A 13,552-nucleotide genomic window follows, 5' to 3' on the forward strand; every position below is an offset into this window, starting at 1 on the left:
AGCCAGCCTTTACGTCATTGCAGCAGAAACAAAAGCACGTCGCTAAAGCGCTCCTACAACGTACCGAAATGTCACGTCACAACTGACGGCACATTTATTTCAGTTTCCCCTTTTTTTCTTGTTTCAATTTTTTTTAATCGCAGCAATAATTGCTATCGTAATCTAAATATTTCAGCGTACATCAAAGAGCGCCACCTAGAATGCGTAGGCTTATACTTTTTAGTTTTCTTAAATACAGATTATTTCAAAGAGGGTTCTGGGATAGGAACGCAGACAAGAAATTACAAAATATTCTTTTACAATTTATTCAGGCATGACATTGATACATGCTGCATAACGCTGTTTCAAGCAGCTCAATTTATACAGTAACCTTCATCACCTATAATAATAAAAAAAATAAAATCCACATGATGTTAATGTGGCCGTTGCCAAAAAAAAACGAATTTTTAAACCCCTTCCCTCATCTGGGTGTATACCTTATTAAATAGTTTATACAATCAACCGTTTACAATTTATCAAGATATTGAGCTAAATCAGGTAAGCCCTCCTTCAACCCCTTCCTCTTTCTTGTTTCCTGCAAAGGAAATTGAAACCATTAGTACCACTTCTTGGAAAAATGGAATGCTGAAAAAGCACTAAATAAAAAAAACTTACCTGTACAACATTGTATGGTCTTGTGCTAACTTCCAATGGATCACCAGGAAGAACTTGCCAGTGGTCAAACACACACTGTGGGAATGCCTGCCCTCCTGTATTACTGCGGAGATCAGCAGTGAACCCTAAAAACAACACAGCAGAATTAGTACACAAAACTCGAGACATTAGATGGTCACAGTATTTCAGTTACCTACCAAATGATTCATTGACAGGAAGGTATGCCTTAACTACAAACATTGGAGTTCCAGCAACTTGCATTTCTTCAAATACATGCCCACGTCGTCTATTCAACACACCATAGATACCACCTACAGCCACCTCCGGACACTGGAAATAAAATTTAAACATCAATAATGCTGTATCAAAACAATTTCAAATAAACAAGTACACATGGAAATTGGGGAGATAATGATTACCTGAACTTCACACAAGTATACAGGTTCCATCAAACGTGGCTGTGCTGTCAGGATGCAAGCATACAGACACCTACGTGTGGTTGGAATGATTTGGCCACCTCCCCTGTGAATAGCATCTGCGTGCAATGTCACATCATAAATGTTGAATCTTACACCTCTCAAATTTTCCTCAGACAGCACACCCTTAAAAAATAAGCATGAAAGGTAAGGTTAGAAATGTACAAGAGTAGAAAAATGTAATGCAACTTATTAACATTTTATCTCACAACCAACCTCCTTAGTAGCCCATTGGAATCCAGCCACAACCGAATCCTTAATTTCATTGAGGTACTGAACACCTTTTGTGCAATCAATCAAAATATTCGGCCCAGTTCCATCAGGTCCAAAGCCCCATATCTTACGTGCTTCAGTCACATCATAGTCATACTTCTCACCAAGGTAACGTGCACGGCTTTTAAAGTCATCACGTGGATTGACTTCACCCTGTAGGAAATTGGCATAAATTAGCACCAAAATTCCAAAGAATGGAATGCGAAGATTAAATAATAATAATAATTGCCTTGTCAATATCTTCAGGTAATCCATCAGGCATGGGGACAGCCTTCATGAAGAGTCTGTTATGTTTATTAGGTGATTTAGAGAGACACATTTGGTCAGATTCCTCGGAAACAGTTTCACGGTAAGACACAACTGGATCAGATTTCTTGATTGGGATACAAGCATGGTCTTCCTCAAGATCCTGAAAATGTTATTGAGTGTTAACAATGGAGAAACCTTTATATCCAAGTCATTTGGAAAAATGGTTGCAGAGCAGATCAGAACATACCTTCAAACAGATCTCCAAGTGGAGTTCACCAGCTCCAGCAATGATGTGCTCACCAGATTCTTCAATGATACACTGTACCATAGGATCAGACTTGGCCAATCTTTTCAAACCTGTAAATATAAATGTTTCCATGAACAATATTTTCACCAAGGCAGCTTATACTTGCATAGCCTTATCTTAAACAATAGATTACCTTCAACAAGCTTAGGCAAATCAGCAGGATTCTTGGGTTCCACAGCAACACGCACAACAGGAGACACACTGAACTTCATCACTCTCATGTTGTGGGCATCCTTGAATGTTGTAATGGTACCAGTTTTGACCAAGAATTGATCGACACCAACCAGCCCACAAATGTTACCTATTTCAAGAGAAAATATTAGCATTAGAACAATACACCATGCAGTCTGCCAAAATTAGTGATAAATAATTTTTTCCTGCAGAAATTATTTCAATGAAATGTTCAATCTGGATGGTTTGGTCACAAGATTATGTCATTACAAATACCCAAGGGCGTTTGAATTACCAATGGAATTTAAAAAATACATAAAATTTAAATTTAAAAAATTTTCTAGTGTCACTTGGTGGAAATTCTTCATATTGAGATTAAATTTAACTTTATTTAGATTCACAGGAAGATAGACAACCACTATCATTCACATATGGTGACCAGAAATCAACGAGTGTTGCAGGTTTGATGGATTCTAAAATATGATGTAGAAACTTTAAAACACTAAACTAACTATAACTTTCAACACATTACCATAAACAATAAAGTACTTAGTATGAAGAGTTAATTAAGCATTAATTTATAAAATGTTTTTAGAGTCTAGGCCATGGAATAGCTCATAATAATGGGGAGTGGGCAGCTTTGTATGTCATGTTCCTCGCCTACCAATTTGGTGTACACTTCATGTCCCACCTCTCCCAGAGATTAAAGCAGTAATAGAACTGTTTGACTAGGACAGTTACACTGTACAGATGTAATGTGGTTCAACTTTTACAAGACAGAAAATAAATAATGAATACCTCATTGGGAACATTACAGAGAATTAAGTCAATATGTCAAAATGCACAAATGTGAAAAGTACAGTTACAACATAGATGGTTATCATTAAACTTTCCATTTCAGGTAAATAAATGATTAACATAGTTAAAAATTGAAAGGCAAACTACATGCTTCATGAAAAATGTACTAATTAACTTAAATGATAAATGAAACTAGTTGCTCTTAATATGAATAGAATAAAAACGTTTGTTTCCTCTTTCCACCTACATAAAAAACATGAACTGTTCAATTATAATTATTTATAATCATTAAATAATTAACATACAGTCATTTCAACAGTAATAATTTCTCTTTCCACGAATTTTTCCCATCATACACAATGATCTAATGTAATCCATAAATTATTCAGCTGATATGGGGCCGAAGAGATCCAAAATGTCAATGATTTAAAGAATGATGGGTTGGGTCACCTTTCAGTAACGAAGTCCTAATTGCCGAGCTTGGTCATTGGGCGATTTCTAAATGTAAAATTTAGTACAACAGTTTATCTTTAACAAATGGGGATGCTTTGACGCCCTTTGCAATAATGCATCCAACAACAGTAAATCAAGAGAAACAGACATAAGGGAAATGTCACTCAAATCTAAATCTTATCTAAAAATGCACATCTTTTACGCATGCTCTCATGAGGATATTAATGGGCAATGGAGAGATTATAGGAAGTGTGCTATCACCTTTTCCTGTGAAAAGCAGTTGCAACCAATAGATCATTCCTATTGAACTTAGTACCTCAGCCTATGCCACTATACCCAGAGACATGGTCATGCCCTCATGCCATTAGGTTGAAGAGGTCAAACTGATTAGAATTTAAGAAACTATCAGCCATCACTGCAGAATGTGACCGTTTTCCCACTTTTGGGAAAGAGTCCAAGAAGATTTTTTTACAAAGATACAGTACAAGTAAGAAAAACAGCGCTCCTGTCAGTGAAGACTTGTCTCCAATTGACATTACACCTTTTTCATCCCTGGCAACTGAAGATGAATAATATTTTATCGTAATTCCTTCACGGAAATGATTATTCTAATTAAATGATACAATAGAAATCTACAAAATCAGGGTGAATCAAGTGAAATGCTGCCACTCGAAAAAAAAATCATTACCACTAGGCACATCTTCAATGGCTTCAACGTAACGGCCCATCATGAGGATAGTTCTCTGAATGGCTTTTTCATACAAATCCTCCTTTTTGCCAGGAGTGAAATTTGGTCCCATGATCCTTGCCTTCATTCCGGTGGCGACCTATTCAAACGGGATATTAAAATATTAGTAACAAAACAGGCATTGAACAAGAAAAAACAGACAGGCAGTAACGATTATTACCTTTCCAGAAAAGACACGTCCAAATGCATAGAATCTACCCTTGTCTGAAGTGGGGACCATTTTGGAGATGTACATCATCAATGGGGCATTGGGATCACAGTTCTGTAATAAATTTTTTCAAAAACGTTAAAAATTGCACCCTTTAAAAAACGAAATTACGCCAAATGTAATACCATTTATACCTTGACACCAATAGCAGCTTCATCATCATGAGGACCCTCATAAAGCATTTCCATTCTGTATTTCTGAGCCACGACAGGAGATGGCAAATGAATGGCTATCATCTGAAGAAGAGCTTCTCCAGCTGGAAGCCAAGTGCGCATGACAACCTAAAATGACAAAAGCAATTAAAATAACATGCCACCACAGTGTAGTCAATCTTGTGACATTTGTTGTTCAGGTTAACTAGTGTCGTCAGATCTTCAGAACAGGTCTGTGGTTGGATCATCATTGATCATATATATATTTTCACAATTTTTGCACAAACCTTAAGAAGCGCCTTTCCATCCTTATCCTTGTCATCACCTTTCAACTCAATGTTTAGCTTAGTCAGAAGACTGGTTACTTGATCTTTCTTGTAGTTCATAATTGCATCAAATACCTATACAGAACAAGCTAGTATCAGACTAATTTAATAATTCAAAACGAACAACAACTCTAAGGTGAATCAGTTAAATTAATATACTACACGAAATAATCAGAACAGGTCTGTAGAAGATATTCATCACAGGACCAAATATAAGTAGGTCAAGCTTCAAACTGACCTTATATATGGGGTCCAAAACGTATAAACTGAAAGATCTTTTGTTTTCATCGTCCTTTTGCTTGGCCCATTTCTTCGTATTGGTGTTGAAGAAGCTCTCACCCCAAAGTCTGAGAAAGGGGATAGTTTCACATTCACGTTTAAGAGTCAAAATACATACACGAAATAAAATCAATTAAACACCGAACATACCGGTTCATTAGTTTGACGACGTCAATCTTAAATTTTTCAGCATACATCTCAGCAAACTGCTTCAAAGTGAAGGCCCATCCATGAAGGCCAGATCCAAAGCCAACACTTCCACGACTAGGATCAACCTGATAAATTTCGAGAAAAGCGTATTACGAAATAGTCAAACTATAAAATCCATTACTGGAATGAACCACTAGAAATGTATACACACCCGAACTTCTCCCATTGGACCACTGTCATCGCTGTAGGTGGCGATGATAACGTTCACGTTTTCTACAATTCTTTGGAAAGTTTGATATAAATCCTCTTGTTCTAGTTGTAATTCTAACAATGCTCGGTCCATTTTGTTCATAAATAAAACAGGCTTGATCCTTTCAGCAATGGCTTGTCTAAGAACAGTTTCAGTTTGCACACACACACCTAAAATTAAAATTATAATAATCTAAAGTTCCATTTATTATAAGATTATTTCAGATCAGAAAGGCTAGTATTTTGGCGTTAAACGTACCAGAAACGCAATCTACAACAACAAGGGCTCCATCTGTCACACGAAGAGCAGCAGTAACTTCACTGGAAAAGTCAACGTGACCCGGAGAATCTATGAGATTGATTAAGAAACCCTTTTCTCCCTTGTCTCGCTGATCAGGGTTGGTAATAAAGACACAATCCTTATCCTCAAGTTCGAAATACATCGAAATGGCCCTGAAAGATTTTAGAGAAATTAGCCACGACGTTCGGCCGTATGTGACCATACGCATTGGTCCGTATGGTCGCTATTTTCAAGTTCATTGCCGTACTCACGTGGATTTGATGGTAATGCACCGTTCTTGTTCATCTTTACGGGTGTCAGTGAATCGGGTCTCTCCAGCTTTGGCACTAGCAATAATGCCAGCTTTCGATACCAGGGAGTCTGTCAGTGTAGATTTCCCATGATCAACGTGAGCTATGACGGACATATTTCGTATATTACGCTTTTTGTCCATCATGACACGTATTTCATCTACAGTGAAGTTCACCTGCGAAAGCAATTGACAATTATTCTTATGTATACCGACGAACTTACAACGAACAATAATTGCACGACAGAACTTCAGGACCTATTTAGAGCAAGTTTAAGGAGATTTTAGACAAACTAAAAGAGATTAACGTCAGACTAGATACAAATAGTAGACCTGAGAGAATCAATAACGAAAATCAAATTTAGAGCATATTGCATTTAAAATAATTATTCAAATAAATATTTATTTATAAAGTCCGTGTCACGAGTGCCAAAATTACCATTTCGAACAATAAAAATGCTACTTCGAGAACCAGAAGTCACAATTTTAATCTGAACATAACCCACGTAAGCAAGTCAATACTCAACTCGCATGGCACTTACAGAAAACGAGGTCCTGACGTCAAGTTTAAAATTTTAGTTTAAAACCTTACAGTATTAATTAACGGCAATGAAACGAAGCAAATGGCATATTAGATAAGCAATACATCAAAAACGGATGAGTAAAATTAAATATATGCCTTACCATTTTGGATGTTTGCCGATTTCTTCCTCCGCTGCAAAAGATACCACGGCAACAATGGCGGACTCCCTAGGAAAGGACAGAAAGGAGGTACGTATTTTCCGATGCGCTAGCGCTTCAATACGACATTCATGACATGTATTCAGCGCTTTCGCGGAAAAGCGGACAGTCTTCAAACTATTGACAAAAGGTTGAACGTTAGCATTCGAAGTATTGAGTTACGTGTACTTACGTTGAGGTTTGTTTAATACGAAGAATTAATTGTTCATCTAGAGAAAAGCAGTTTTTCATGGTTATATTACAATTTAGAAAGCTAGAATATCAAATGTAGGTTTCAAACTGTCATATTTGTGGGTAGCGAGAATGTGATGTAGTTACAAGAAGCAACAATTTTGTGGCCGGGTCTACATTTTATGTATAATAACGATAATTACTTAATGTCTAAGTCAAATATTAATTGAATAAGAAAAACCAGAATAACGTATTTTTAATCCTCTAGTTAATTGATCATCAACATTGTTACTCCCTTGAGCATTTGCCCATACCTCAAAGAAAGATGAATCATTTTAAAAGCTGACGAACAGTTGTGTTATGATACATAAAGAAGGCAGAAGTTGCGGTCTCCTTGATCTCCCTCGTTTGTGAAATATTGGACTAACTCAATTTTCTTTTCAGATTCGCATTTTTACTGGTGAAATAAACATGCTTTTTCGCGTATGAAACTTTCAATGTATTGGGTTTTTCTAACACATTGACATTAACTGTGAAGTTCCCATCTGGAAAATACCGCACCATATTAAATTGCAATTCGATAATTTATTTAGTATAGTAAGGTGTGATTCAGAACATTACATGGGTTTTTAAACTGAATGCTTGTCATTTTAGCCGTAGACATATATTGAAATTATCAAAAAGACAAAACAATAAATATTTATCAATCGAAAAGATAAATTCAAAGCTTCTGTGCGTATTGAGGTGTATGTTGCAAGTGGGAGAAAACTAACTTCTACAGAATAGAGATGAGAGGAATGGGGATAGACCATAAACTGACTTGAGGTGTCAACCATTAAAGCCCTAATCAAGTTTCTTTTTTCAAGCTTTGGCCCCTGAAATGAAATACTGATTGTTAGTTCTTGGTTTGGTATTCAGGAGACCAAAAGCAACTTTTTCAAATCGAACTAGTGTCCTTTTCCAGGAAATAAAATGCGAACACGAGTCACCCACTACCCAATTTACGCAGTTGAGATCTTTTCAAAACAGACCTGTTGCACCCACGCCAAGAACCCTGAAGTGGCGTAAAATTAAACTCATGTAATTTTTGTGTTGGGATACATTTGTTAGGAGAAGAAGTGAGGAAGATGAACACTGCAAAAACAAACATCCAAATTACAAATAATTCAAGGGATAATAAGTCCCAGAAGCACCAATTTAAAGCTAATTTTTGAGAAAATAGGTACTGAATGGTGCGTTAAATGGTTGTGCTGGTGGTATGGGAATGACTGTAATGGCGAAAATTATGACAGGTATGACTTAGCTGATGAATTTCATTTGTATTTAGCTCATGAACATATATTCTTGGGGTAGATGAGGAAAAGCTCATGTTTTCCTTCAAACTCTCAATGAGAATACAACTTTTATTCCATTAAAACTACTGATGTGTATAGATACTGAATCAGTATCATCCATGGGTAAACTTTAATAGAATGGTTAAGAGTAGCTGAGTGAATATCTTTAAAGATAGAAAATAGATTCATTAGTATTGGATCACCATTTGTGTGTTTCATTATTAGAACCTATGATAAGTGATCGTGTTGAAATGTCTCAAAATTTACTAATGCCACTAATAGCAAATCAGGGTTTGCCCTCTTCATTGGGAAACAGGCTTATCACCAGTAAAAATGTTGGGTGGTAAGGCCTTACATTTATTAGTGTCTTAACTTAAAGTAATTAGTATCCTCCTATTTCAGTTTTATATATTTATTATATCAGTACATACTCTTCACTCCTCTCTCTTTCGGGGTAGGCTAACCCAAAAATACTTTGGTTTTTCAGAAAACTTTCTACCTTCCATTATTGGCAGATTCAAAAGGGATCATGGTCACAAAATAATTTATTCTTATTTTCCAAGAAGAAAATAAAAAATACATCAAAATTAGTATTATTTGATCCATTAATAGAAGATTTGAAACCATTAATAATTTATGACAGGCACTTCATACTACCTTTTTTCTGGCATTAGTTTTTTAGAAAAGCTGTATGGTAAACAAAAACAATTTATTGAAGGACAAATTTGCAGTGTCGAAACATTTACTGCTAATTTTCGGTGAGCAACACGAGATATCTACACCTTGTTTTATAACTGATTTTTAACTAGAAATAAAAAAATACAAGAGTTGTAAAAAATATGTGCATTATACAATATTTTTCTGAAAATAGGTTTAGACTTGTAGGATAGACATCTTATCCATAACCTCTTCATGTCTCAAGACTGCATAAGTTTGGATGAAGAGTCTGAATTGACAGAACTAGGCAAGGGAGTAAGATAGGGATGCCCATTGCTACCCATTATTTTCCATATGGTTAAATTCAGAGGAAATTATGAAGGAGACAGGCGAAAGACTGGAGAGAAAATAGGTGGGGAACTCTTTAAATCAGATGTGAATGAGCAAGTATTAGTTAGCCAGTCTAGACAATCATTACCTAGGTCATTACAGAATAAGTTTGATAGGTTCTTATAGGATCAGATTTAATCATAAGAAATAAATATATGTAATGAAGTTCCTAAGAAATTCAAAGACCAAGTTTAACATTGAGGGACACAAACTAGAAAGGTAGAACCATTCACGTAATTGGCAAATGTTATGATTTGGGTGATCAGAGTGGTGGTATATTAGAAGATGACTACATTGATGAAAGGCTCCTTAAGTAACGATGTAAATAAAAGGTTAGTAAAAGCTTTATTATTTATTTATCTAAGTCCCTTGAGGTGTAGGAGAGGAGAAGAATGGAAAAAATAAAAAGCACGGAAAGAAAAAAAGATGATTAAGTCTCAGTATGGTGGGGGAGAGAGACAAGGAAGAAATTTGAAGAAGGCAGGATAAGTGTATGCAGGAGATACTTTGAGGCATAGGGATGTTAAAGACTGCAATACGTAGAGAGAAGAATTTTGGTAAAGTGAGGTAGAGGAAGGAAAAGAATAGGTATTTTAAAAGAAATTAACAGATATGGAATGTTTTCAGAGCTAAGTAATGATTAATTTATTATGTAGGTACTAGTAATGATATTATATTATTTAAACATAACAAAACTGTGACTCCTCTCTCCAAATCAGAAGCACAGGTACACCTATCTTTCATACTGCTCTATCCTTATATACCTCCATAAATACTGTATGCCATGCATGCTCTTCTATTCCTGACACTTTAATATTGCTTGCTGTGAGTGGCTCTTCAACCATATTTACCCATTACTTATCTCTGTCTACCCCTTCCTTTCAATGCACTTATATATCTGCCTGTTGAGCTGACTGCTATCGATTCTCACAACATGACAAAACTAGTGGAGCATACTTAATTTATTTTTTCGTATAACTGGCAAATCCAATTCACATTTCAAATGACGGACTCATACGTCACCCCATCTCAGATATTTACCAAAAACATTCCTCAAGTACCTTATTCCTACCACATTTAGATGATATTGGTATATTCAGATATTTGCATCACCCTAAGTCTCACTTCCATAAATACTGCCGCTTTTTCTGCCTATGACAAGCATTTATTTGTCAGATGTTTTCAATTATTAGGTTTTTATAAGTCAGAATGCTTGAGGTCTGTTACTGTTCGGAACATTTTACTGTGACTGATGCGTGTAGAGTAACATGAATAAAAAAGAATTGCATTATTCGTTGTTATCATTAAAACATCCATTAAAAATATTGTGTAAAATATTTTGTCGGCTAATAAATGATATTGTATTGAGTGGTGCATTCCAAGTGTGAAGTAAATCATTTCATTTGGGAAGTTGTTGAGGGAGGTGATGAGATAATGGGTAGTGGGAAGAAATAAATTCATTGGGCAGTTGAGAAACTTCAGTGTTATAAGGGAGACAGTAGACCAAAAAGGTGAGGTATGATAAAACGAATATTGTCTGCAGTTCAAGCCGGTGAACATGAGGTTCAAATTATCTCAATAGTTTCAGCCTCAACTTTGTGGAAGTTCATTTTAATAAATGAAAAAGAAACACTTTGTTCCAATCCACCACTTTATTTCAGGTACGACTAGTTGTGATGCTACGGCGTCATCCTCAGGTACCTGATGATGACGCCGTAGCATCGCAACTAGTCGTACCTGAAATAAAGTGGTGGATTGGAACAAAGTGTTTCTTTTTCATTTATGAGGTTCAAAATCTGTAAGCCTGTATAAAATGCCAACAATGGGCATGACCAGTTGCCAATGTCATTAAATAACTATAAAAGTTCATTCTATTCAGTTTCCTGTGGCCTTGTCATCTCAGTCTTCTGTGACAATACACATTTGTACTTTGAAATGTGTGCCTTTGAATGCCATGTGGATGACTAGTTGAAGTGTATTTAAGGTAATTCAAGAAAAAGTGGAACTACCCTAAAATTTAGATTATATACCTAAGGCAGGATTTAAACCCTCTAGCTTAGCATTAGCATGTTATGTGAACCCGAAGTTATGTTACGCCCATCAGATTAAAATTACTAGGATTAGGTTGAGTATTTTCATGGTATCATATGTAGATCATCATATACCTTAAGACTAGTAACACAAAATGTTATAAAAAGAGATGTTTCAGGCGTGATATGGTGGAATATCATGATTAATTAAAAATAGCAATTTTCCACAAAAATAAAGTTTAATGCGACCGGTTTCAATGTTGCTACATCATCATCAGGCGGTTCACCTGATGATGATGTAGTAACATTGAAACCGGTCGCATTAAACTTTATTTTTGTGGAAAATTGCTATTTTTAATTAAACAAAATGTTATATTGATTTTATAGGGGGGATTATTCTAAAAATTATTGATATCCACAAAATATTGGTTGCATTTTTGGGTTAAATAATACATTCTTTATTCTAAATTCACAAGAAACAACACAATGGCTGTTAGTTTGGCATTTTGTGTGTATCTTCACATGATAAAACACAAATATTTATACTGTTCATGAGAGGAGATTCACCAGCTATGTCTTTTTAATAGTGGTGAGATTACTTACCCCCAGGGCTGCATCTGGCATGAAAACAATGACAGTAAAAAATGTCTATTTTCACCTTTTGCAACAGATCACTCATACTTAACAACTTTACTGCTTACATAGGTCAACTTGCACTTGAACTTATAAATACAAGCAGTTGAGCATAAAATCACTCTATGCAAATAAGTTTTTAGAGCAAGATACAACTGTGATACCAAAATGTTTGCAGATACAGTAATGTGTTGGTCTCCAGGACACTTTATAAAACATCATTACGGGTAGGTATCACATTGCTTCACTGATGTCAACTTTTTTATCCAGACTATGGAAAAAAGAGTGCAACACACCTAGAAGGGGGCCTTTATCAACTGGAGGCTGCAACCAAAACAATATCCCATCCCACACCACCTTCCTCATGACCGAGTACCTGGCCAAGCACAGGTGGTAATGCTGCCCCAGTCACCCTACAGCCCCGATGTGGCACCATTGAACTTCTTTATTCCCAGGAATAAAATGGAGCTTGAAAAGCAACCATTTTGGAACTCTTGAGTAATGTCAAAGAGGCCATGACAAAGTGCCTATACAAAGTCCTCGTTGACACCTTCCAGGAAGTGTACTGCGACTGACAGAGGCACTGGTATCGGTGTCAATGTACATGGGTACTATTTTGAAGAAAGTTAGTATTTTTTACTTTGATCTGCAATAATTTTTTTTCTTGGATCTATTCTACTCATTTTTAGGACAGGCCCTGTAGGTGTTCCAGCTGTAAAAATTAATGGCATTGCGTACACACGTAGACTTGATGTCTTAATTATAATTTTAAATGTATAGTTATTGTTAGTTTTAAAAGTAGTGTACTAGTATTGATTTCATTGACTGAATTTTGGTCTCATTTTATGCATTGCATATATTCAAAATGGATTTCTAATGGAATTTGAGAATTGGTTACAATATATTTGTTTGCAAAAAATCAGCTGTGGGATTGGTCTTCCTCCGTAGGGTTTAAGTTCTCAATATCTTCATTTAGCAGGTTATCAGTCCAAAAATGTATAAAGTCTACCAATGAAATTCATTGAGATTGAGGAATATTCTTAGGCTTATTTCAATCACTTAAGAAAGTATGAATAGTAGAATACATTTTGATTTGAATGTGTTGTCTGATGCTCAGTAACATTTTCGACCCCAGTCCTAACAAAAGTTTTTTTATTTACTTAACAACTGTTAGTGAGGTGAGATTGAGACTTACTCCCTTATTTAAATCCCCTTCCCTTCTTCCACCTAACTGTAACCCTAAATGTTGGGGAATAAGAGGAGACAGCATCTCTTCTAAGATGCAATGGATTATTTTCCACCTCTATCCTCCTGAATGATCCTGAATGTATTATTGCATTTTCATCTATAAAATTTCTCCAAAATTTGAGCTATTACATTTTGTAATAAACTTCCTCAGTTATGGGAGGGTTTAAAGATGCTTTTGGACTCATTTCATCAGCAATGGCCTTATTCTTTTTCTGGTCTAGATCTAACTCTGAAAGAGAATCAACAACCTTAATTGTCAGAATTT

The 13,552-nt window shown here is 35.7% G+C and overlaps 1 protein-coding gene across 1 annotated transcript; it reads right to left on the minus strand.

The window, feature by feature from the left end:
- Window positions 1–289: 289 nt before the first annotated feature.
- eEF2 (eukaryotic translation elongation factor 2) lies at window positions 290–6,874 on the minus strand. The gene is made up of 18 exons (XM_071592798.1): window positions 6,768–6,874; window positions 6,046–6,260; window positions 5,753–5,946; window positions 5,456–5,664; window positions 5,245–5,369; window positions 5,054–5,162; window positions 4,777–4,890; window positions 4,472–4,618; window positions 4,290–4,391; window positions 4,070–4,208; window positions 2,093–2,260; window positions 1,900–2,009; window positions 1,633–1,812; window positions 1,347–1,556; window positions 1,074–1,256; window positions 852–984; window positions 655–779; window positions 290–574 (listed from the first exon to the last, which is right to left on the minus strand). Exons 1-18 carry the CDS (start codon window positions 6,768–6,770, stop codon window positions 506–508), a joined length of 2,535 nt encoding a protein of 844 aa, XP_071448899.1. The 5' UTR covers window positions 6,771–6,874; the 3' UTR covers window positions 290–505.
- Window positions 6,875–13,552: the final 6,678 nt, after the last annotated feature.

This window comes from Hetaerina americana, unplaced genomic scaffold (genome assembly GCF_022747635.1).
Source record: "Hetaerina americana unplaced genomic scaffold, ioHetAmer1.1.p SCAF_1, whole genome shotgun sequence".
Taxonomy (NCBI): domain Eukaryota; kingdom Metazoa; phylum Arthropoda; class Insecta; order Odonata; family Calopterygidae; genus Hetaerina; species Hetaerina americana.